The sequence below is a fragment of the Chrysemys picta genome, chromosome 2, assembly GCF_011386835.1.
Source record: "Chrysemys picta bellii isolate R12L10 chromosome 2, ASM1138683v2, whole genome shotgun sequence".
Taxonomy (NCBI): Eukaryota; Metazoa; Chordata; order Testudines; family Emydidae; genus Chrysemys; species Chrysemys picta.
In genome coordinates, this window is record NC_088792.1 from 218,642,739 (window position 1) to 218,666,060 (window position 23,322).

The 23,322-nt window shown below is 42.1% G+C and overlaps 2 protein-coding genes across 7 annotated transcripts in view; one reads left to right on the forward strand and one right to left on the reverse strand.

Annotated features, from left to right (window-relative positions):
* The window catches only part of PRKDC (protein kinase, DNA-activated, catalytic subunit), a 150,068-nt gene extending 149,165 nt beyond the window's left edge, over window positions 1-903 (reverse strand). For all 4 annotated transcript variants that reach the window (XR_010598017.1, XR_010598016.1, XM_005279941.5 and 1 more), the window contains exon 1: window positions 732-903. Coding sequence is in view for 2 of the 4 variants with exons in the window: in XM_005279941.5 (XP_005279998.2) it covers window positions 732-903 (172 nt within the window). In the remaining 2 variants the exon portion in view is untranslated. The remainder of the gene's footprint in view (window positions 1-731) is intronic.
* Window positions 867-22,664, forward strand: MCM4 (minichromosome maintenance complex component 4). Of its 3 annotated transcripts, none has more exons than XM_065582094.1 (17): window positions 867-998; window positions 1,959-2,057; window positions 3,763-3,927; window positions 4,442-4,605; window positions 4,693-4,791; window positions 7,090-7,185; window positions 7,271-7,366; window positions 8,856-8,994; window positions 9,483-9,703; window positions 10,375-10,495; window positions 11,809-12,068; window positions 16,137-16,502; window positions 16,963-17,090; window positions 18,878-19,085; window positions 20,305-20,533; window positions 20,950-21,083; window positions 22,151-22,664. In XM_065582094.1, the coding sequence occupies exons 2-17, from the start codon at window positions 1,988-1,990 to the stop codon at window positions 22,241-22,243; spliced, it is 2,589 nt and encodes an 862-aa protein (XP_065438166.1). In that variant the 5' UTR covers window positions 867-998; window positions 1,959-1,987; the 3' UTR covers window positions 22,244-22,664. The 3 variants fall into 3 exon arrangements, with proteins under 3 accessions (XP_065438166.1, XP_065438165.1, XP_065438167.1); XM_065582093.1 differs by lacking the exon at window positions 867-998 and adding an exon at window positions 1,353-1,629; XM_065582095.1 differs by lacking the exon at window positions 867-998 and adding an exon at window positions 1,621-1,712.
* The last annotated feature ends 658 nt before the right edge of the window (window positions 22,665-23,322 follow it).

Consider the following 23,322-nt stretch of genomic DNA (forward strand, 5'->3'; position numbering starts at 1 on the left):
GCAAACCGCACCACACATGAACCTGTTCAGCTGGCTCCAAAGAGGGCACGCTAACCCAAAACCCTCACCAACTGGCCTGGTGATGGGAGAGATTCCTGATACCCGAAGCGCAGCAGCTCGCTCCCATTCTGTGTCCCTCACATCAGTGAGCTGATGCTGGCAGAGCAGCTGGATGCAGAGTGTGCAGCACCGTGCAGTCAGGACCAAAAAGCTGGTCTCTCTCGCCTACAAAAAGTAACACCCCCTCACCCACCCACGTAGTCTCTCCAGGTTTAACACAGGAAGCTCCCCCAGGCAAGGCTCCCCTTGGGCTGCTGAGAGCGAAGGGTCAGGTTTAGGGCCACTGGCGCTCTGGAGAGCGTTTCGCAGGCTAACTGGGTGAGGACGACACACGGACTGGGGACGGGGTTCCCTATCCCCCTGCACAGGCCGCCGGGACCCACTTCTCCGGTCCACATGGGCACCGCAAAACCCCTCTGCAGGGTCCTGCTGCGTTAGGACGGGCACAGGCCACGCCAGCCACGGGCACAGTGACCAAGGAACGAGTGGGACTCACTGCCATGACCCCCCCTTCCCCAAGAGGGTCAGCCGTGGGGGGGGGGTTCCCCTGATCCCGCCGGCCGGGCGCCTAACAGCCCTTCCCAGGCATGGGCTGAGCGCGCCCCGCGCCAACATGCCCGGGGCCGCCTCGCCCACGGGCCCCTCGTAACCGCCGCCCAGGTCACACGCACCGCGGGCGCCGTCCCCGGTGCTGGTCACGCACGCCTCCCCCACGCCGCGGATGAGGTGGTAGCCGCGCAGGGCGGCAGTGCCGGGGTCCGGGTCCTGCAGCGCGCAGGAGAGCTGGTGCAGGGAGCCCTGAATGCCGCCGCCGCCGCCGCCCACGGGCAGAGCCGCAGCCATCCCGCCCGCGGCGCCGGGCACAACCAACAAGACAAGACCTTCTCCAGACAGCAGTTTCGTTGGGGAGAACCAATCACACAGACGCACGCGCCTGGGTGAGTGCACTTGCTCTGGCAGAGCCAAGTAACCCGGCCCCGCACGGGAGGGAGCCTGATTGATTCGGTCTGAGAAAGGAAGAGGAAAGGAGAGGTTGGACTAAACCATTGCGGCTGCGGGTGTGTCCGTCGCCCCGCCTCCGGTCCCAGACACGGGAACGCTTCCGCAGATATAAAACTCCGTTTCGTGTAAATCCATTAGCTATTAGTACACACTCCCCCCCGCGATGGCAATGGACCGTCCTAGTCTCCCAACCAGCATCGAGATGCTTTCAATGGTTGGGCCGCGAAACCGGGTCAAGTAGGGGCGATACCATGTCTCACCAGGGGGAACCCTGTCTATGAATCTGTTGTAGGCTCTACGTAGGTGAATTCCCTGTATTGTGGGAGAATCGGGCTCCTGTCATACTTCGCTCTATCCCTGCAGAGAGGCTCACAGAGCCCTTAGGGCGCGATCGTCTGTACCCGGAACCTGGATGGGTGGTTCCATCCCCCTGTCTGGGCCGAGTTGAGCTCTGCCGTACGGCTATTGGTAGGAAAACCCGGGAGAGCCCGCCCACGTGACCCGTTTGGCGCGCAATTTTCTCGGGGTTCACGGGCTGGCCGAAGGTGCTTGCAGAAGAAAAGTGGGGTAAGAGCGCGAGACGCCCCCGCTCCCCCCCCCACATACACACACACACACTCTATCTGCGCGCGAAGGGGCTCGAGTGGCGGGTGCGTCCCTCTGGGGCGGTCTCGCGGCGCTTAAGGGGGCGGTGCGGGGACTCCGTGTCGTGCCGTTAATTCCCAGTAACTTGTTGGTCTCAGGGCCCGGCTCGGAGCAGGTGCCGCGGGGCGGCGCAGAGCAGGGCTGTCTGCTCCTGGTGCGGGGCTCGCGGGAGAGGGGCTCGGTGCGGGCTCTGGGCCGGGAGGGGGGCGCTCTGCTCCGCTCCGCCTCACTTTCTCTCTCCACCCGCGCAGGGAGCAGCAGCAGCCGGTGAAGCAGCGTCATGTCCTCGCCGGCCTCCACACCGAACTGCCGCGGCAGCAAGCGCGGGCGGAGCAGCAACCCCCCGACTCGTAAGTGCAGCTTTTGCCTGCCGGGTGCGTCGGGATGGGGCGAGGGGCCGCTGACTGCTGCCGCAGCCCTGCAAACTCCACTAGGAGATGAGCGTCCGGTGTAGCTACACCGGCCCGGAAGGCATGGGCAGGCCAAGCAATGTCTGGGTGCGGGACGTGGGCAACCCCTCGCTCTCTGTTTGGTCCTTAGTAAAGGTATATTCACAGTGCGGAGACTATACAGTAGCATGAGCACCGCCTACCCTGAGAGAGTTCGGGGTTTTCTGGGGTTGTAGGACCTCCACCTCCCCAAGTGACAGTATTTGCCCACCTAGCAGCATCTACACCCAGGGTTGGGTCTTCCTAGCTACACTCAGGAGTGTGGCTTTTTCACATCCTTGACTGGAGTAACTAGGTCCACTTACATTTTAAGTGTAGTCTAGGCCTAAGCTGATGCCCAAGAACAGATGGTGTCTAGCTCACTCTCACCTATGTTTGCTCTGCAGGGCTAATGCCTTAAAAAGAACAGTAAAAGTAGCTTTTTGTCATTAAAGCAGGAATTTAAAAATCTGAACGTGCAGGAAGAAATTATTGATTTAGACTCTTTTCAGAGGAGCATGACAAGCAACGCAACTAAGCAAACTAACTTTATTAGTCTCTGGGCTAAACTTGTTTTTTCTGTAAGGCCTTGTGTGCACTGCAAAGGCTTTTCCATCACAACTATAAAGGAAGAAGAGTGCTTCTATCAGCGTAGGTAACGTCAGTAGTAAGCTCAGCTCACTGTGGGGCAGTCTTTCCCATTTCAGTGACACTCTTCTGTTAGCAAAGCTGTTGCTACAACAGTGGGTTTTTGCTGGCATGGCTGTGTCAGCTAGGGCTATGTTTTTTCACATCCATCACTGGCATAGCTATGTTGACAAAACTTTGGGTACCTCTACACTTACCGGAGGGTCCGGCGGCAGGCAATCGATGTTCTGGGATCGATCCCGGAAGTGCTCGCCGTCCACGCCGGTACTCCAGCTCGGCGAGAGGAGTACGCGGCATCGACGGGGGAGCCTCCCTGCCGCGTCTGGATCCGCGGTAAGTTCGGACTAAGGTACTTTGAATTCAGCTACGCTATTAACGTAGCTGAATTTGCGTACCTTAGTCCAAAGTGGGGGGTTAGTGGGGACCAGGCCTTAGTTGTATGGACCTGGCCTTGGTCTTCAACAATGCATTAGTGCAACAGGATGCTTTTTAAAAATGAAACAGAAGCAAGTTTACAAGTGTTACAAATATGATGCATGAAACTTATCACTGCACTTGAAAAGCTTTGATTGGTATGTAGGTTGTTTCCTCCTCTGTGCCTCAGTTTCCCCATCTGGAAAATAGGGATAACGATACTGCTCTCAAAGCACTTTACAAAGGAGTCTACTGATGAAAAGCGCTATATGAGCTAGGTTTTCGTAGCACAAGTAGTAGCAGCTCTGATTTCTTAGGCATTTAGGAAGATAATTGCAGTATTAATTATTTTTAAATTGTCTTAAGCTATTTTCCACTTTTGGAATCTCACAAATATTCTTCATTTTCATTTCAGCAAAATATTGCACTTTGCTTTTTAATTTTATATCAGCCAGGTTCTTTGCTATTCTATCGTAAGATCTATTTTGTGTTTTGGTCTTTTAACATTAATCTGTGTAGAACATTGCAGCTAACATCTGAAATTGTTACTTTCATCTTCTTGCAGCACGAACTGAAGATGCTCAGTCTCCTCCTTCACAAAAACGTCGAACAGATGACTCCACATCTACAGGAGATCTACAACCAATGCCAACTTCTCCAGCAGTTGACATGCAAAGCCCAAATGCTCAAGATGTTCTGTTTTCCAGCCCACCACAGTTTCGGGAATCAGGTATGCTTGTCAGTAGTAGGAGCAAAATGCTGATATCTGTGTACTGTTGGCTATGAGATGGCTTATATGGAAAGATTTAATGTAGGCTTTTACATAGCTGTCAATTTAAAAACAAAAAAAGGGCCTTTTTGAATGAACAGGATTGTTTTCAATTACAGGTTAGTTGGTAGCTCGCTTTTAATTTAATTGATTTTAGCACATAAAACATACACCCAGTAGGCCTTAGTGTGAGCTTGTTGTTAAGCTCCACAGTGTTTTAAAATATTGTTGATGTTTAAAATAGTTTATTTTAGGAAACTGTGTTCCTTCTTGCTTGGAGAAATAAATTTTAATCCATACAGTACATTCTATGGCTAGTACAGCCTTGTAAAATACAGCTGTAGAATTAACAAGACTTACAAACTTTGCTAGCCTGCCATCACGGTGACTGGTGACAAACACTAACTTGTTTACTTCATTAGGGCAAAGTGTATTCATTAATATTTTGAAGTATAATTAAACATTTTCTTTGTAGCAATTCCACTTGATTTTGATATTAGTTCACCTCTGACCTATGGCACTCCCAGCTCTAGAGTGGAGGGTACTCCAAGGAGTGGTGTGCGAGGAACTCCAGTTAGACAGAGGCCAGATCTTGGATCTGCCCGCAAAGCCAGACAGGTGGACTTGCATTCTGATGGGGTAGGTAGATGTTTCAGATTTTTCTGGTAATTTTTTTTCTAAAATGTATTTATATTATCCATACTGATGGCTTTTCCCTTCCCACAGCCAGCAGAGGATGCATTGGCAAGTGAACAATCTCTTGGACAAAAGCTTGTGATCTGGGGAACAGATGTTAACGTAGCTTCATGCAAAGAAAAGTTCCAGGTAGGTGAACAAGTGTGGATACCTCTATTTCTTTCACAAAAAGCTTATTTGTATCTTCTCTATGTGCAGTATTTGATTCTAGCAAATATCAGAATTGAGTTATGTTTAGGATCAATCCCAGGGTGTTTGAAGAACACTGATGTTTTCATACCGTGCTCTTAAGAGGAGGAAAAGTAAAATTGTTGTCTGGAGTTTCTTTCCTCTAATTCCACCATAGAGTTCATCAATTTGGATTCCATCCCTTGGGCTCCAATGAAACTGCTCTTCTCAGAGTCTCTAATGACCATTTACTAGCTAAAGCTCTGAACCAGTACACTCTCCTCATTTTCCTTGACCTGTCAACTTCCTTCAGCACAGTCAGCCATGCTCTTCTTGAAGTCTCATCCTCCTTTGGAGTCCATGGCTTCTGTCCTTTGCCTGTTCTTCTCTTTAATCACTTCCTCAGCATGTCCTTTAAAGGATCCTCCTCATCCGCCCTTCAACATTCTGTGAGAGTTCCAAATGGTTCTGTCCTGAGTTCCCTTCTCTTCTCCCTCTCCATTTTATCTCTGGGTAATCTCATCTGCAAACACAAATTCAGCTATCCCCTCTGTGTAGAAAACTCAGCTGTACCTCTCTACTTCAGACCTGCCTTTGTGTTGAAACTAAAATTGCAGCCCGTGTCTCTGACATCTTCTCGTAGATATCTAGCTGTGAGTTCAAACTCAACATATCTAAAAGAGAGCTCTTAATCTTCCCCTCAAATTCTCCCAGCTACCCTGTTTCTTGATCATGTAGAAAACATAACCTGCATAACCTCTCTAAGATACAGCCTTCTCTGTCTGTCCATCTAAGGGCAGATCTACATTAGGATGACCAGATATCCTGATTTTATAGGGACAGTACCGATTTTTGGGTCTTTTTCTTATATAGGTTCCTATTACCCCCACCCCCATCCCGATTTTTCACATTTGCTGTCTGGTCACCCTAGTCTACACTTAAAATGCTGTATGGGTACTCCTGTACCGACGGGAGAGCTTCTCCTGTCAGCATGGTTAATCCACCTCCCTAAGAGGCAGTAGCTATGTTGGTGGGAGAAGCTCTTCTGTCAACATAGCGTTGTCTACACAGGGGATTAGATTGGTATAACTGCATTGCTCTGGCGTGAATTTTTCACACCCCTGAGCAATGCAGTTATATCAATATAGGTCTGTACTGTAGACCTGGCCTAAAACTCTCCTCTTGTGTCTTGATTACTGCAACACCCTTTTTTCTGGCCTTAACAAATGAAACCTTACCCTGCTCAGGCCAGTTCAGATTGTTGCCACAAATATTTTCCTAGTATGTTGTTTTTGAGCAGATCACCCCTCTCTTTCCATCTCTTCACTGGCTCCCCCTTCTCAGCTGCATTGATCATAAGCTACTTGGTCTTCACTTTCAAGGTCTGTCATGGCCCATCCCCACCTTACCCATCAACTCTCATTAACTATTGAGAAGTCTACTTTCTTTTCTAGTTGGACCGCTTCTATCGCCCATTTGCTAAATTTTCAAATAAGCATCTTTGTGCTTTTTCCCATGCTTCCGCTTGCACTTAAGAGGAGTTCCCTGTAAATATCTATAAAGCTACCTTATTCTCCGCCTCTAAAGCTCTTCTTAAGGCTCTCCTTTTCTGTGATGCCTACAAAAACCTTTTCAACGGCTAGGCTGCTGGTGTGCTGAGACCACTGCCTGTCAAACTGACCAATACCGTTTCCTTCTTTCTTTTTATTTTCCTGTCTGTATCCATCTGTTGTCTCTTGTCTTATACTTGGATGGTAAACTTTTTGGGAAAGGTCTTTTTATTCTGTTTATACAGAGCTTACTATGTTGGGATTTTGGTCCAGGAGTAAGGTTTGTAGGCATTAGGGTGTAATAGAGGTTAAAATCCTCAGTAAAATTTCATATACTTTTTCAGTAGTAATATGTTTAGCGTGTTATGTTCCCAAAAGTGTTCTTTTAACTTGTATTTATAAAATTATAAAAAATTAGTTAAGGCTTTTTCAAAGTAATTGGTATGCTTTACTGTGTGAAATTCAAAAGATATTGTTAGAATTAAGAAACTTGTAGTGTGCATGAGAGAAGTATTCTGTAGGGGGATGCATTAGGGGTATCCCTACCCTTTGGGAATTTTTCAATACCTGCAATATAGAGAGTATATTTGAAGGTAAATTGAGCCAGGAAAACGTCATCCAGCGTAGGAATGGTGTAGCAGTGAAATCACAGCTCTGTCCCTTTGGGTACTCTTAAATATAACTTTTTTATTTTATTCTCAATATTCAGAGATTTCTTCAGCGTTTTATTGATCCATTGGCTAAAGAGGAAGAGAACGTTGGCTTGGATCTTAATGAACCACTCTATATGCAGCGACTTGAGGAGGTACTACAGTAATACAGCTAAAACTAACTTGTTTTTCAGACTTAAATGCTGGTGATTTAATGTGGTGTTTTTAAACATCTTGCAGATCAATATGGTTGGGGAACCATTTCTGAATGTAAACTGTGACCATCTAAGATCATTTGACACAAATCTATACAGACAGCTGATCTGCTATCCACAGGTAACATCAGGCCTTTTTTAAAGGCTTTCTTCTAGTTGAGTTCTATTTTTTTAAACTGCATTACTTAAACATAAATTAGAATGTAACTGTTTAAGATTATCGCTCAATGAGGGAGCAGTATTTATAGCTACATACCCCAGTGCTTAAGCACTTCTGTAAATATCTAGAAAGATAATATAACATTTGTGTATACAGACTTCTGCATAAAATATATTTTATTGCATAAAGGTCTTAAAATATTGATCAGACACTTCATAGCCACAGATAGATACAAGAGAGCTCAGGGAGAGAGTTGCTGCTCTCCAAAGGCAAATTACTGTGAGAAGCTCAGAAAACCTCCCCATTCCACTCACCAAATTTGTTCATAAGGGGGATTGTGCTGGAATTCCTGCCAGTTTGTAGTCCACGGATCCTGCTCAGTGCTCCAGTTTATTTCTCTCTGCCATGTAGGTGTGTGGAGGAAGCAGGCAGCTTCAAAAGACAATAAGGTTCAAGGCTGAATCCCAGAATGACAAAGTAATGGTCACTGGATCTTTATCAGTCTTTCTGTGCCTGTCTTAAATCTGTGTTATACCTAGCTACAGCTGCAACCATGGGACTGCCTTTGAAATTCTTTTCCTTGCCTTTCTTTTGAGTTCCTCCTCTCCCAGCGAATAGCTCCAGAGTCTGATTCTGCTGCTGCTCACAGCTTTCCTATGTAGCAATAGAATGAAACTGTGGCTTAGTTTTACTGCTGCCCATTGGACTCTGAAGAGAAGTTTGCTGCCAGTTTTCACTCTGTTGTAGCTTGAGAAAGTTACTACTCTGAGCAGCAGAACAATGAAGCTTCTTGCACATTCTGACATTTGACCATATCCTTGTCTTTGCAACCATAAGAGCCAGCAACCTACTTCTTTAGAGGAAAGCTTAGATTCTAATCTTTGTTAAATAAGGAGCCTTACTCTCTAAAGACTAGAGGGTTTTTTTATGCCTAGTGTGTGCATTGTGTATTAATGCTAAATATTAAGGAAGATGACTAAAAGTCACAGGTGTATTTAGTGAAATTGTCACATGGTAATGCAATACATATGGTTCATAATAATAATTGTATATTTGGCATACTCTTCATGGGCCCCTTTTTTGCTGTCCTTTTCTGCATATGTTACACATTTCAGTTTGCATTTGTAACTTGACTCCTTGTTGACTTTTAAAGTAATGTAGGATATTATCAGAGATTCTATCTAAACCCACAAAGGTAGGGCAATTGCATTACAGCTAAGAGTTCCAAGACCAGATAAAGTGTGCACTGCTCCTGCAGTACAAAGGGGACAAAAAGCTGATTTAAACAACCAACTGGCAATTCTTCCTCTGTAAGGGAATGCCACAGAACTGTGATCATTCCTGTCTCCTAGCACCAAATGGGGTCACAAAGTTGAATATTTTGGGGGTAAAAAGTGTTGACTACTTAATGCCAGGCTTTCTTACACATGCATCTGTTCCTTTTAAACAGGAAGTTATCCCAACATTTGACATGGCTGCTAATGAGATCTTTTTTGATCGTTACCCTGACTCAATATTAGAACACCAGATTCAAGTCAGACCATATAATGCATTGAAGACCAGGAATATGAGGAGTCTGAACCCTGAAGGCAAGAGGTTTTGATTGCAGTGTGAAAAAAGAAACTCAAGGATGTATGAAATTTGTTCAACAATTAGGAAAATACAGATTAAAAATGTTAAAAGATCAGACTGGGGGTCCATCTAGAGGAGTATTTTCAGACTTTCATAGTCACTACATGTGTTGCAGAGGAAAGTGCGGAAAACACTATAATGGACAACTGTTGAATAACCTGCCCACAAAGGAGGTTTTTTCCTAACCTCTGTTGGTAAATGACTGATTTATATTTGGAAACATAAGGGTTTATATCCCTGGTGTCAAAATTCTGATGTAACTGTGGCTTATTTTTATTCATACATATTTTATTTTCTTTGTGTCTCAGAATATTCTCTACTTCATGTGTGGGGACTGTAAATGCCCATTTAGTTGTAAAAATAAAGTCTAGGGTGGACTTTTGAGACAGGCAAATGAAAAATGAAAAGCATGACCCAATCACATGTATCCCTTTCTACGTTGTAGACATTGACCAACTTATCACCATCAGTGGTATGGTGATCAGAAGCTCCCAGTTGATTCCTGAGATGCAAGAAGCATTCTTCAAGTGCCAGGTTTGTGCCTTCACCACAAGAGTAGAAATTGACCGTGGCAGGATTGCTGAACCATCAACATGCAAGAACTGTAATACAACACACAGCATGGCACTGATTCACAATCGCTCCATGTTTTCAGACAAACAGATGGTATGTTGCTTTGTTTTGGTGGTGTTAAATGGAAAAGTTTTGCTTGCTTAATAGTTGCTTTTTTCTTTTAAAAAATAACATAACCATATTAAAATATGTCTGTTTCTTAGGGCTTACTATATTGAACTTCAAATCGATTTACAGCTCTTTAAGTAAGCATATGAAGCAATATAGGATTGCAATGATGCTTAATATTTAGAGGGGGAAAAGAAATTGAAGGACTATCCATCCTCCATTTGGAAGGGGAGTTAAGTGGGTTTTTTTGTGTCAAAAGTTAGTCAAGCCAATTAGAGTTCACTTAGGGAATAAATGTTACCACACAGAGACTGTTCCAATGTCATATGACATATGTGGGATAGGTTAGCCCTGTCTGTAAATCTTGCTTGTTATACTTCTGCCAATGTGAGATAGTAATCACTAGATGGCATTGTCTCATTTCTACAGCTAAATTGCATAATTCTGATTGGGTATTCTAATTGGGAAATTCTAATTCAGTAGTGGTATTCCACCATGTTGTGAAATCTTTGAAAGTTTTGTGTTTTGGTGTACTCTAATATGTAACAGTATCCATTTGAAGATGCCCAACTTCTTTAGTTGTAAGATCCTTTCTTACAAATGAGTTACTATTTCTAAATAATAGAAACTAACTTTTAATATGTGTTTTTTGTCAGATCAAACTGCAGGAGTCTCCTGAAGATATGCCGGCTGGCCAGACTCCTCATACTGTGGTGCTGTTTGCTCACAATGACCTTGTGGATAAGGTTCAGCCAGGCGACAGAGTTAACGTTACAGGTAAAATGCAGTTTCTTAACTTCATCTGGCTAATGCATGTGCCCTTCTTTTCATTCGACCAAGTGGTCCAGCCTGGAATAGTGTCTGTTGAATATTAATTGGGTACATCATAATTGGTGACTGAAAACTGAAGTGTGAAGTGGAAATACCGACTGATTTATATAGTGATATCTTAGTTTTGGTGTAAAATACCTTTAGAGTTTTGCATATTTCCCCCTTTCTTAGATCAGCATTAGTGTAACTACAGCTGCCAGTAGGTACTATCTGTGTAGATAGAAGGGTATATGTATTTTTGCCATATGTTTGTATTGTCCAATTTCTAAAAATTAACAATTACAGCTCTTAACCTATACTTCAATGGGAAAGAAGCATTTTTATCAAACAGCTTTTGAAAAGCTTACATGTACTTACAAGTTTTGATTTCTTGAACAGATGAAGCATGTTGAAATTATTTCAATTAACATAATTTAAATTGGGTTGAGGCTTTTTGAAACTAATTTAAAAATTGTGCTTTTGAAATGTTAGGTTAGAATTTATAATGAATTAACTATAAGTGATTTCTTTAATGTCACTAGTCTAATTTAAATTTTACAAAACTGCTATAGACCAAACACTGAAAATTATGATCTTGATGCTGCAGTCCCCTAACCAGCAGTACTTAAATAGTACTACTCATGTTGAAATTTACATGTGCTTGTTTGCAATATAAACTTTTCTCTTATTAGCATAAAATCATTGCTGCTTCAAAACAAGATTGCTTCCGTTTTAATACTGAAAAGTTATTTAGACTTTCAGTGCACTAACAAAATTGTCAACTTCTTATATGTGCAGGCCAGCCTTTTTTTTTTTATTATTATTTTTAATTTTATTTTTATTTTTTGTTACAAGAGCTGGCGAAAGTTAGGCTCTAACGGTAGGATTTTCTAATGCATTTTAGGTCATGATCCTGCAAACACTTAAGGCCATAACTTTACTACCATGAGTAGCCCATCTGAAATCATGGGACATGGTACTAACGGTAAACACATGGTTAAGTGTTTGTAGGATCAGGGCCTAAATGGCAGGAGCACAGGTATCATTGATATCAGGAGGATCGTAGTCTGGTCATTTAAACTTTCGGAAAGCTTTCTAGAGAATTGCTACTCCGTGATGTGGCTAATTCTGTAGAAGCAATCTGAAAATTGAAGTGAAAAGTAAAAATGCAGATAAGTCCCTTTAAACCTCCAGTGTTTGGACTGAGCTTATTTTTGAATTCACATCTGCATTGTAATTCTGTGGGGTTGGGGGTGTTTTTGTTGTTGTTGTTTTTTTAGGTATCTACAGAGCAGTTCCTATTCGAGTTAATCCAAGAGTGAGCAATGTAAAATCAGTCTATAAAACCCACATTGATGTCATTCATTACCGTAAAACCGATTCAAAACGTTTGCATGGTGTTGATGAAGAAACAGAACAGAAAATCTTTGCAGAGGAACGTGTGGAAATGCTGAAAGACCTCTCCAGAAAACCAGACATTTATGAAAGACTTTCTTTGGCTCTGGCTCCAAGCATTTATGAACACGAAGATATCAAAAAGGTAAACAACAATTTACAAGTCTACCAGAACACCTGACTAGATAATATAAATGTACATCTACATTTAAAATATACACTTTCTTTGGAAATGATACTCTATATGGAGTCTTTCAAATACAGAAAAATAACCTGCCTTTGTGTATTTGAAATTGGATTTGGTACATCGCTAATAAACTTTGAGTTTTATTTACAGTAAGTTTCAGTGATCAGGGGGCCTTGGGAATCAGAAATCTTTAGATAATGGGACAGGGGTTTCAGGTAATAGTGAAGGAAGCCTGTAGCTTCACTCTCCTCTTCTATTGGCTGGCTTCAAGGAAACTGGCCAGCCAATAATTCTGCTTTCTTCTTTGGCCATCTCTCTGCTCTGCAACAGGATCCAGATAACTGAGAATGCAGTCACAACTAACAAACATTGGGAAACATTGTAGACTGTCGGTTGAGTGGGGCTCTAAACCTTTAATTATTATAGTGGGGCAGTAACACCACTATAGTTCAGATTGAGACTAGCTTACTGTTTAAAATCTTACTGTTTTGTATGTGCGTTCATGCCCTAGGATAGCCAGAGAAATGCTTGTGTAGGTAGCCTTTTATCGGCTGCCCCAAATAAGTCCATCTATTTTTCAGTAGTACTTGTATTGTTGTAGATAATTGTGCCCATTCAAGGATTTCTTCATTTTATTTTGAATATTTCTACACAGACATCTGCATGGAAAGCTATTCAGTTTGCTTTGGATGAACTTAAGTTTCCAGTTCTCTGCTCTAAGCATCCTCCTCTCTTGGACGTTACTTCTAAAATTAAGTTTGGTGTTTCTGCTATTGAATATAACACATTTGGCATTGATCTCAGCTAGGATCTGGCACACACTGCCCCTTTGGGGAAACACAACATTTTAAATTATTCCGGGTAAAAATTGGATCTATAATGTGGCTTGAGCCCATGCTGACAAGCCAGAGACAAGTCATTTGTGTATGTGCAGCGGGAATGGAGCTGTTACAAGCCAGAGTGTTCTGCAGCTGTCCTGATGTCAGAATAACTGGATGGCTCAGGTGACATGCTGTGGCCACTGAACCTGAGCAGCGCCCATGTACTATGCATTCAATTCCTGCCCTCAGCAGCTTTCTGAGAACATGTGTTGTGCACTTTATTCTCTTCTTGCATTCTGCAGGAGCTCCTTTTTGGAAGGTTTTGCTCTCGGGGCAAAGCTTCTGGTTTGAGCCACCATCTCAAAGTGCTCTAAAATCCATATGCATAGTCCAGTTGTGCTGAAAATTAATGTGCCATCAGGACCAGAGCCACAGTTAGTAGTGCAAGTTTGGAGTCATTTGGTCCAGGGGTTCCTTAGATACAGCCCTCCAGTAAGGAGTTGATTTTTAATTTTTCAATTGCTCTAAAGCCCACATGCATGGAAATTGATATGCTATAAGAGGGATTGAGGGTAGAGTTTGTAGTGGAAATTTAGGGACATTTGGTCAAAAGCTTTGAGAGATACAGGCCCGTCTAAAATGAGTAGGCTGTAACTTTTTTTTTTTTCCAGATCTGTGCAACTTTTTTGATGCAAAGCTAGGGCGAATCTAAGGCTCTGACCTTCATGAAATAGCAGGGACTCGTCTTGAGATCAGCTGTTGAATGGTACTAAGGACAAGTTCAGAAATATTTCAAAGTTTATAGCACTCAAAGCTTTAGCATCTCTGGCTACAGAAAGTTCACACCTGTGAGAGCAATTGTTTCCTCAAACATGTTGGTGAATGACATTCAGAGTAACATACTGCCATGGTGGTTTAAAGTAACCAGATTTGCACCTTCAACAAAAGGGCAAAAAATTCAAATCCTTTCCCATGGAATTTTGCATTTTGTGCACATTAGTGCTGTCAACATGTCTTTTGCTCAATGGCTGGGGCCACAGTGGGAATCAATGTAATATTTTATATACTAGCTAACATGTAATGGTAAATAAGACGGAAGCTATAGCTGTATGAAAATCATTGTTGTTCTGTTAGTGGGGGTCAGGGGGCGGGCGCATGGTATTTTATTTTGACTCGTGCCTCATCAGCTAAATTAAGTAAGTTCCAAATGCCCAACTGCCTGGTTTGGGTCACAGCTGAGTGCGCCAAAATCAGGACAGACAATAACCCAAAACTGGTGGTTTATTCTATCATTCGAGATCACCAAGTCAGTAACAAGTGAGCTCTTGTATCACTACACTAGTTCACAGAGAGCCACACAACAGTCCCCTAGGCCCTCCAGCCCCTGGTTACTACAACTGGACTTAAGGATGAAAGGTTATTAAATCAAAACCACATCATCTAAAGTTTTTCCAGTTCCAAAGAACCAGCCACACACCCCAGGTCAATATATAGGTCAGATCTTACCCAAAATCTATGCTTGTAGCCAATCCTTTAGTAACTACAAACTAAAGGTTTATTGATATAAAAAAGGGTGTTATTAAATGGTTAAAATCTTCTACATCAGAGATTCTCAACCTTTTTCTTTCTGAGGGCCCCCAACATGCTATAAAAGCTCCATGGCCCACTTGTGCCACAATAACTGTTTTTCTGCATATAAAAGCCAGGGCTGGTGTTAGGGGGTCGCAAGCAGGGCAGCTGCCTGGGGCCCCATGCCACAGAGGTTCCCACGAAGCCACATTACTCAGGTTTCAGCCCAGCTGACGGGACTCAGGGTCCTGGGCTTCAGCCCCATGTGGTGGGGCTACAGTGTTCTGCCCTGGGTCCCAGTGAGTCTAATGCTGGCCCTGCTTGGAGGCCCCCTGAAACCTGCCCTGGACTCCTGGTTGAGAACTACTGTTACACATTACAGTTGATTTCAGAGTTTGTAGATCAAGCTATTAGCAATGATGTTAAATCTGTTAGCTTGCAATAAGTCCCTGGATCACCCAAAAGGATTGGGGGTCATCAGTCCTTTTATTCAAAGCTTCCCTTTCTTAGAAATCATAGCCCAGATATGCGGAGCAGGAATGAAGACCAAGATTGATGTCACAGTCTGCAATTTATACCCACAGCACACATGCACGGAAAGTTATTGGCACAAATGTGGAGTCCTGGGTCACAAATAGGGTTTGTGAGCCCCGATTGGTCTGCTTCCCGATTGGTCCCTCCCCTGCATCCATAGCTGATTGGTCCATCCACAGCTGCCTGATCCCACCCACCCACGTCCTGTCTCCTAGCACTGGGGAGGGAGTCCCTCAGGGAGGCCTTGACTGATAGCTGTCCTTGCATCCTGGGCTGTGCCAGCCACCATGACAGGGAGCAACATTTCCCCCCACCCCCCAGTGAGTACCTCCAGCTCCTCTCTCCCCCCCCACCCCCCCCCGTGTCCTCTTTTTTGGGCACTTGAAATATGGTAACCCTACATCTACATGGTACAAACAAGAAGTCCTGGGTCATGAGGAATTCATTGCCTAGGTGCTGCCTGAAGGGATCTCGGGAGGGGTCCCTAGAAGAGCTGATTCTCCGTAATGGGCCATCAAGCAGGCTGGCTAGCCTTGATGTAAATCTGTGGGGGGGTGTTACCCAGAAACACAACAGGTTTGAGATACAAACACAGCGAAGTTTCATAACTTCATATACAATGATGATACATGCATATAAACAGGATAATCATACTTTTCTAATGATACCTTAACATGACATATGTACAAGATCTATCACAATTGCGCAACAGGGGTGATACATCAGTGATGGTACCTTAGTGTAAACATGGTCATCTCTCTTTTATACAGCATCATACCAACTGTAGAGTCTTTGTTGATAAGAGATCCAGAAAGAACCTAGCTCAATGTTTAAATTCAAAATTGACTTTGCAGAGCTGGCGGTTTAATTTAAAAAGTAATCTAAGCAGATTTGACCTGGAAAATCTTTGAAGCTTCAAAGATAGAACTCCACTATCCTTTTTAGTGATACTTGACAGAAAACAGTACCCCAGCTTTACATGTGTTCTGTTAATGATTTGAGACAATTTTCATTTGACATTTCAGTTCACTCAATCAGAGATTGGCTCATGTAATTATCAAGAATTTTGGTGTCTGAGTTGGAAAAAATCTTATTTTTATAGGGCATTCTGCTTCAGCTGTTTGGGGGATCAAGAAAAGATTTCAGTCATACCGGAAGAGGCAATTTTCGTGCTGAGATCAACATTCTTCTGTGTGGTGATCCTGGCACTAGTAAATCACAGCTGCTTCAATATGTCTATAACCTGGTTCCTAGAGGCCAGTACACATCTGGGAAGGGCTCTAGTGCAGTTGGTCTCACTGCATATGTAATGAAGGACCCAGAGACAAGGCAGCTGGTTCTGCAGACAGGTGCTCTGGTTCTCAGTGATAATGGCATTTGCTGCATTGATGAATTTGATAAAATGAATGAAAGTACAAGATCAGTTCTGCATGAAGTAATGGAACAACAGACTCTTTCTATTGCCAAGGTAAGACTCTAGCTCAACATTGTACCACGCTACCCAGGTTAATATCTGTTAGATGATTAAATGAGATAATTGAAAAGGTAACATTGGAATTGGAGATGAGACTATTGACAGAATTGGATCACTTAAAACCTCAGAGTTGAATGACAGTATAGATGTTGGAGCTGTATTTCAGTGATAACATTCAGTATGTTGCAGACTCAGTATATATGGCTGCACACTGCATGTAATACTCCTTCCAGATAACCTTGTTCCATTTTGTACCAAAGCTTTTGTAATGAGGTTGTTTCTCTTGATCTAGAGAACCCTTTTTATAAAGCATTTTTGGTGAACCCAGCAAGAGTTAATTCTTTAAAGTCTTTTTTGTTAGAATAAGTGAGTCTTGGGACTCTTAACATAGCTGCTGGAATCTTCCTTCCACTAGGAAAGGTTGTTTTCTCTCAAATTCGTTTCCTTTTGACAGGCTGGAATTATTTGCCAACTGAATGCTCGCACGTCTGTCCTAGCAGCTGCTAACCCTATAGAGTCGCAGTGGAATCCAAAGAAAACTACTATTGAAAACATCCAACTTCCTCATACGTTGTTATCCAGGTATTACAATTAGACTTCTAGTTCCATGCTGCATGCTTTGTTTTTACAAAACAACTTTCTACCTCTTCCTGTATAAATTGTTTATTTGTGTGTGTGTGTGCGCGTGCATGTGCGCGCGCAGGAACTTATTCATTGGGGGTGACATTTGCAATGTAGAAAGCTGAAGTTTTTTTCTAAATTTACCTTAAAAGTAAAAGTAAAAATTTACCTTAAAATCTTAACTAATACTCTAGCAAAGGACTGTAAATGGCTGACCAGTTTCTAGTATATAGTGCTTGATATTGAATAATGGCATTTGACAGTGTCTCTAAGGTTTTGTTGTATCCATTGTTCTGCTTGTTTCAAGATTTTGTGTCACTGCACAGGCACTGGGATTTTAAAATCTCAAGTATTTTACATTTAGTTCTAAGGGCATGTATCTACTTGGAGCTGGAGTGTAATTTCCAGCTCAAGTAGATATACCTGCTGTAGTGGTCATCAAGCTACAGTGCTAAAGAAAGAAGTGTAGCCACAGCAGTGCAAGCAGTTGGACAGGATAGGTGCTTCAAGCATGATCCCATCTGAAACTCTTAAGTGCATACTCGGGCAGCTAGTCAGTTCTGCCAGTCATGCCAGGGCAGCAACACTTCCTTTTTTAGAGCACTAACTCAGAGCTAACCTGGGTATGTCTATCCAAGCTGGAATTTACACCTCAGCTCCAGTGTAGACATACCCTGAGGCCTTGGCTACCCTCGGGACTTCACAGTGCTGCTGCGGGGAATAGCGTGCGGCGCGGCGAGCGTGCGGGCGGCGCGGCGAGCTCTGATTACGCTGGCGCTTTACAGCGCTGTACTCGCTGCGCTCACGTGGGTGTTTTTTCACACCCCTGAGCACAGCAAGTTGCAGCGCTGTACACCGCCAGTGTAGCCAAGGCCTGAGTTGCCTTTTCTTCCTGTCAAACTGTGTTAGCAGCTGGAGTAATTGTTTAATAAACAATGATAGAGGCATCACATCTTAGGAAGAGTATAAAAAAATTAGTCTTTCAGCCATTGCATGCTTTACAAATTAGGAAGCCAAATATAATAGTATACAAGTGTATGGTTTGTATTCTTCTGCTAAGTGTCACCCTATTTTCTGTTTTTTTTTTTTTTTTTTTTTGTAGGCCTGAGCCTATTGATGATAAATTAAGATTTTTTAACCTCTGATCATGAGGCACCTAGAACTCTTTTAGGCAGTGTAGAAAACAAGTAACTGTGGATGATTATGAGCATCTAATTCCATTGATTTAATAAATTGCAGGTACTTGTCACCTTTTGAAATCTAATCAGACTAAAAATATGCCCATCACATCCTTCTCAGAATACAGTTGCATCCATGAATTATTCAATACATTAAGTAGACCAACTTCAAATATGTGTAAATAGATTCCCCCTCAAGATCAAACTGGAAGCATGTGTAGACTCCATCACCTCATCACGCAGAAGCTTGAATAAATGAAGTTTATGCTATGCCTTCAAGGTCCCAGCCTTCAGAGGTTGTTAGGTGAATGATGGGAGAAAATTCCATAGTTGGAAGCCCCCTGAAAACATACTACCTTCAAATATTGAACTCTGTAGTCCGAAAGTAAAATGACATTTTCACACTTTTTTTTACTTCCTGAGAGTATCCTGTACTCCTGATGTAATGAATAAAATGTCAGATTTTAGATTTAAGACAGCTTCCGCTTGGTTGATCAAAATCATAAAACCAAGTAGTGTAAATGGTAGAAAAAGTTTATGCACTAACTATTGGATCTTTATTCCATGCAGATTTGATCTGATCTTTCTAATGTTGGACCCTCGTGATGAAGCCTATGACAGACGTCTTGCTCACCACTTGGTTGCGCTGTACTACCAAAGTGAAGAGCAGGTGGAAGAAGAGTACATGGACATGGCAGTATTGAGGGATTACCTTGCGTATGCTCGTAGCTATGTTAATCCTAGACTAAGTGAAGAAGCAAGTCAGGCCCTTATTGAGGTAAAAAGTTGTGGATGTGAAATTTAAAGTAAAAGATTTTAAAAGAGAGGGGGGGAAAAAACCTTCCTGTGGGATAAGATGTACCAGAACTGTGTACACCATTTCCTTTATTATTAAGCTCTTAATATAGATTTTAAAAAGATTTCATATATTGACTATCCTCCTTCCTTTTAATCCTGCATGGAAGTCATCCTGTGCTAACCAGTCTCTCCCAGAGCAGGTTTCCTGTACTCTTACAGGGCCATCACATCATTTCAGTAGAACTTGAACTTTCTCATGCTTTTGTGTAAATATTCCTTGGCAGATAGTAGTGATAGGCTTTAGCATTCTATATATTCTTTTGTGGTTTGAGACCAGATTTAGCATTAATGATAACTGTCTCAATAACTGTACCTGTATTTCCCCCTCCATGATTCACTCAGGAAATGCCCAGTCAAGTCTCCAGCCATCACCTGTCTCTGGATAGGGACCCTTCTGATAGGGGATATTAAGGCTGCACAGCTCCTTGCCATCCACTGTGATGTCCCCAGCAAGCCAATCTACTTAAGGACCAGCCCGTGTGCATTGCTTTCTCTGAGGACAAGAATAGTGATGTTTACCAGTCACCCCACAGCTCTTCCAAGCAAACATTTATCCACAGGGCAAAAGCATTATAGAGAAAACAAAAACAATAAACAGATTTAAATCCCTGCTAAAGGTCACTAATATTCCAAATGGAGAGGCTGATGGGCCCACCTCCCTTTCACCTTTCCACAAAGAGGTGGGGCCTCCCCTTGGGCAGCAAGTTATGTCCATTTGCTGAATCAAAACGAAGGCAATGAGTCGGGCTCATCCTCTTATACCAAAGCCCTTTCTTTGTTTCCTAGTCTCTGGAAAACACAGCCTGACCCAGTCTATGCAAACCACCACCGGGCGTGGAACTTTTCTGGAAGAGTTTATCATTCATGAATTTAATACAATGATCCCCAAAGATACTGTGTAGGGTTTGAAGAATAATCTGCCCAATTTATTATGGCTTTTTTACAGGATCAAGCATGAGGAGAGACATACTAGCTGTGGTAGATGTCAGTCATGGCAAGGGAAATAGTGAAGATGTATATGGCATTTATATTTAAGGGGATACACAATATTTGGAATCTTTTTCCCAGGCTGGTAATCCTCTGAAGGATGGAGTCTGGATACGTCCTACATAATACATCTGTGAATTACTCTCCTTCAGGCTTATGTGGACATGAGAAAGATTGGCAGTGGTAGAGGAATGGTTTCTGCATATCCCCGCCAGCTTGAGTCTTTGATCCGTCTGGCAGAAGCTCATGCTAAAGTACGTTTTTCCGACAAGGTTGAAACAATTGATGTTGAAGAAGCAAAACGCCTCCACCGGGAAGCTCTGAAACAGTCTGCTACTGATCCAAGAACAGGGATTGTGGACATATCCATTCTCACTACAGGTTTGTGTTCACATAAGGATAAATTAGTATCTAGTGGGTCTGACTTGAGCAAACTATATGCTATTTCAGTTTGGTGATGTTATCTTCTCAGTGATTGGTTTGTGGATTTGTAAATGCTTCAGATTGGATATTGAGCAATCCAGGTAATAAATGTCAGACCCGGATGTAATGTCAAACTCAGTATATTCATTTTACAATGAAATCTGATTTTTAATTGAAACAATTTGTTTGAAATCTGCTAAACTTTCCCCAAACATGTCCAATACCTAAAGTGAACAGTTGATACACACAGCCTATACTGTTAGTCCTCTTTCGGCTACAAAGAATTCAGTTTCTAATGTCGGCATTCTCATATTTAATGCAGAAATGACAGTCAATATTATATCCTTTGTAACTTTTATGTACTTTTTTCCAAGGGATAAGTGCCACTGCCCGTAAACGTAAGGAGGAGCTGGCTCAAGCCTTGAAGAAGCTTATCCAGTCAAAGGGTAAAACACCAGCTCTAAAATACCAACAGCTTTTTGATGATCTCCGTGCACAGTCTGACGCTGTAAGTTTCTGCTTTCTTTACATACTACTACGATTTAAAAAAAAAAAAAAAATTTCCATCTCATGGGGATCTTCTGTGTACTCAGCAGGGTCCTCAGTACCGATTATAGTTGTATCTCAGTTGAATAGGAAAACTAAATGGAAATCTCGACTGACAGTGGAGAGATTATATTACCTCTGTATTTGGCACTGGTGCAACTGCTGCTGGAATACTTGTCCAGTTCTGGTGCCCGCAGTTGAAGAAGGATGTTGTTAAATTAAAGGGGGTTCAGAGAAGACCCCTGAGAATGATTAAAGGATTAGAAAACATACCTTAAAGTGATACTCAGAGCTCAGTCTATTTATCTTAACAAAGAGACTACAATCAACTTACCCCTTAACATTCTAAGTATATACATGGGGAATAAATACTTGGTATGGGCTCTTCAATCTAGCAGAGAAAAATATAATGTGATCTAATGGAAGTTGAAATTGGACAATTTTTAAATCACGGTTGGATGTTTTCCTAAAAGATATGCTCTAGAAATTGTATGTATGCCGTTTGTTATACAGGTAATCAGTGTTTACAGTAGTCCCTTCTGGCCTTGGAATCTATTTACTTGCTGTCCACCTGACATATGAATAGGCGTAAGATTAGCCTGCTAGTCAGTTGGTCATCAGGTGTTCCTGATTAACTAGCTTAATTCTGGTTTCAGTTCTTTCATAGACATAAGTTCCACCTGTGGAATAGAAGAGATCTTGATTATTTACATGCTTGTCTTGCTGACAAAAATAAACTGATTATTCTTGTCAGCTATAGGTGTCTATTCTGGTTTGCACGTCAACAGAATCGTAAGCCAGGATCACAGAATCTCTTATTACCATTGAAGATGCACAGGCCAGAAAGAATCCACTTTAACTGTTGCATTCCAGGATGAATTTCACAGCTTAAAAAGAAAACTTTTACCTAAAACCTGTCAAACTTGACATGGAAGTTTGTGAGACAAGCAGAATCATGTGATTTTTTGTTTAGGGGCATTGTAACATAGCCTTTTGTATATGTTCTCAAGCTTTTCTCTTTTCTTTAAGGCTGTCACTAAAGAAATGTTCGAAGAAGCACTTCGTGCCTTGGCTGATGATGACTTCTTGACTGTGACTGGAAAGACTGTTAGATTGCTATAATGAAATGCTAGCTTAACAGCAGAGTTTCTGTTTTTTTCCAAGTACTTCCCTTGAGACCTGTATCACATTTAAGAATATTATTCACTGGCAAAACTCAGGTGGTGATCTGTTGGTGAACCACTGTTAGCACAGTAAATAACTAGATTCTGAAAGACTGCAAAAAGCCGAAATTAAACACAGCAATATTTGTTTGAACAAAATGGGTTATTAACATTTTAGTGCCATGTGTATTTTCAATAAAGTGCTTGGTAGAACAAGCTAACAATTTTTATGCATTTTAAAGCCCAAATGTCAAAATTCTTCTAAAACCACTGCTTTTTGACATCAATGCAACTTAAATCAGTGCATATTATGCTTTAATATTTTTACTACAGAGAGATTAGTGCTTGTGACTTTTGGAAATTAAAATCCATTGGCTTTATAACAGTTTATTTGCCTTTCTATGCATTTCAAAAAATGAAGCTAAATCTTGGTGAACACTTCAACCCAGTGTTCAGCAACTGCAAACAGACTTCAGTTTGTTTTCTAGCAGTTTAAAAGAACAAAGAAACCATTTTTCCTTTTCCCTCAGATTACTGCTCTATTTCTCTTCTTCCCACCAATGTTTGTAATTGCTGCTGTTCAAAGATGTCTTTCTGCTTTGAACTTAAACTTTTACCATAACAAGCTACAATGAAGTCCAAGTTTCACATTAGGTCCTTTTCCTACAGTAAACACATATTGCTGTAAGATTTATAATTCATAGGACAGCTCAAAATGTCTTCCGAGTCATTTTCTCTTTTTTGTTGGGGTGGGGAGGTAAATCAGAGGATACAAGATGTAGGCATAACATTAATACTACAGACATTTTATAGATGTGGAAAGGTGGCCTTTAGCTATTGAATTATGCTCCTCATCTGCTCTCAGAGCACAAGATCAGTTCTCGCACTGTTTGATTATGCACAGCTTCCCTACATGTAAATGAGATCGAGAGTATTTGAATATGACAAAGTTTCTCTAGAAAACAGAAAACAAGCTAAAAGTGAATAAAGTTCAATACATTAGAAACTGATCATTTAATCCTACTATATTGAATTTGT

What these genes read in the sequence shown, in the direction of transcription:
- MCM4 (XM_065582094.1), top strand. Translation starts at nt 1,988, where the DNA reads ATGTCCTCGCCGGCCTCCACACCGAACTGCCGCGGCAGCAAGCGCGGG. An exon ending in CATGCAAAGAAAAGTTCCAG is followed by an intron (nt 4,792 to 7,089) that starts GTAGGTGAACAA and finishes CTCAATATTCAG; the next exon opens with AGATTTCTTCAGCGTTTTAT. An exon ending in CGACAGAGTTAACGTTACAG is followed by an intron (nt 10,496 to 11,808) that starts GTAAAATGCAGT and finishes TTGTTTTTTTAG; the next exon opens with GTATCTACAGAGCAGTTCCT.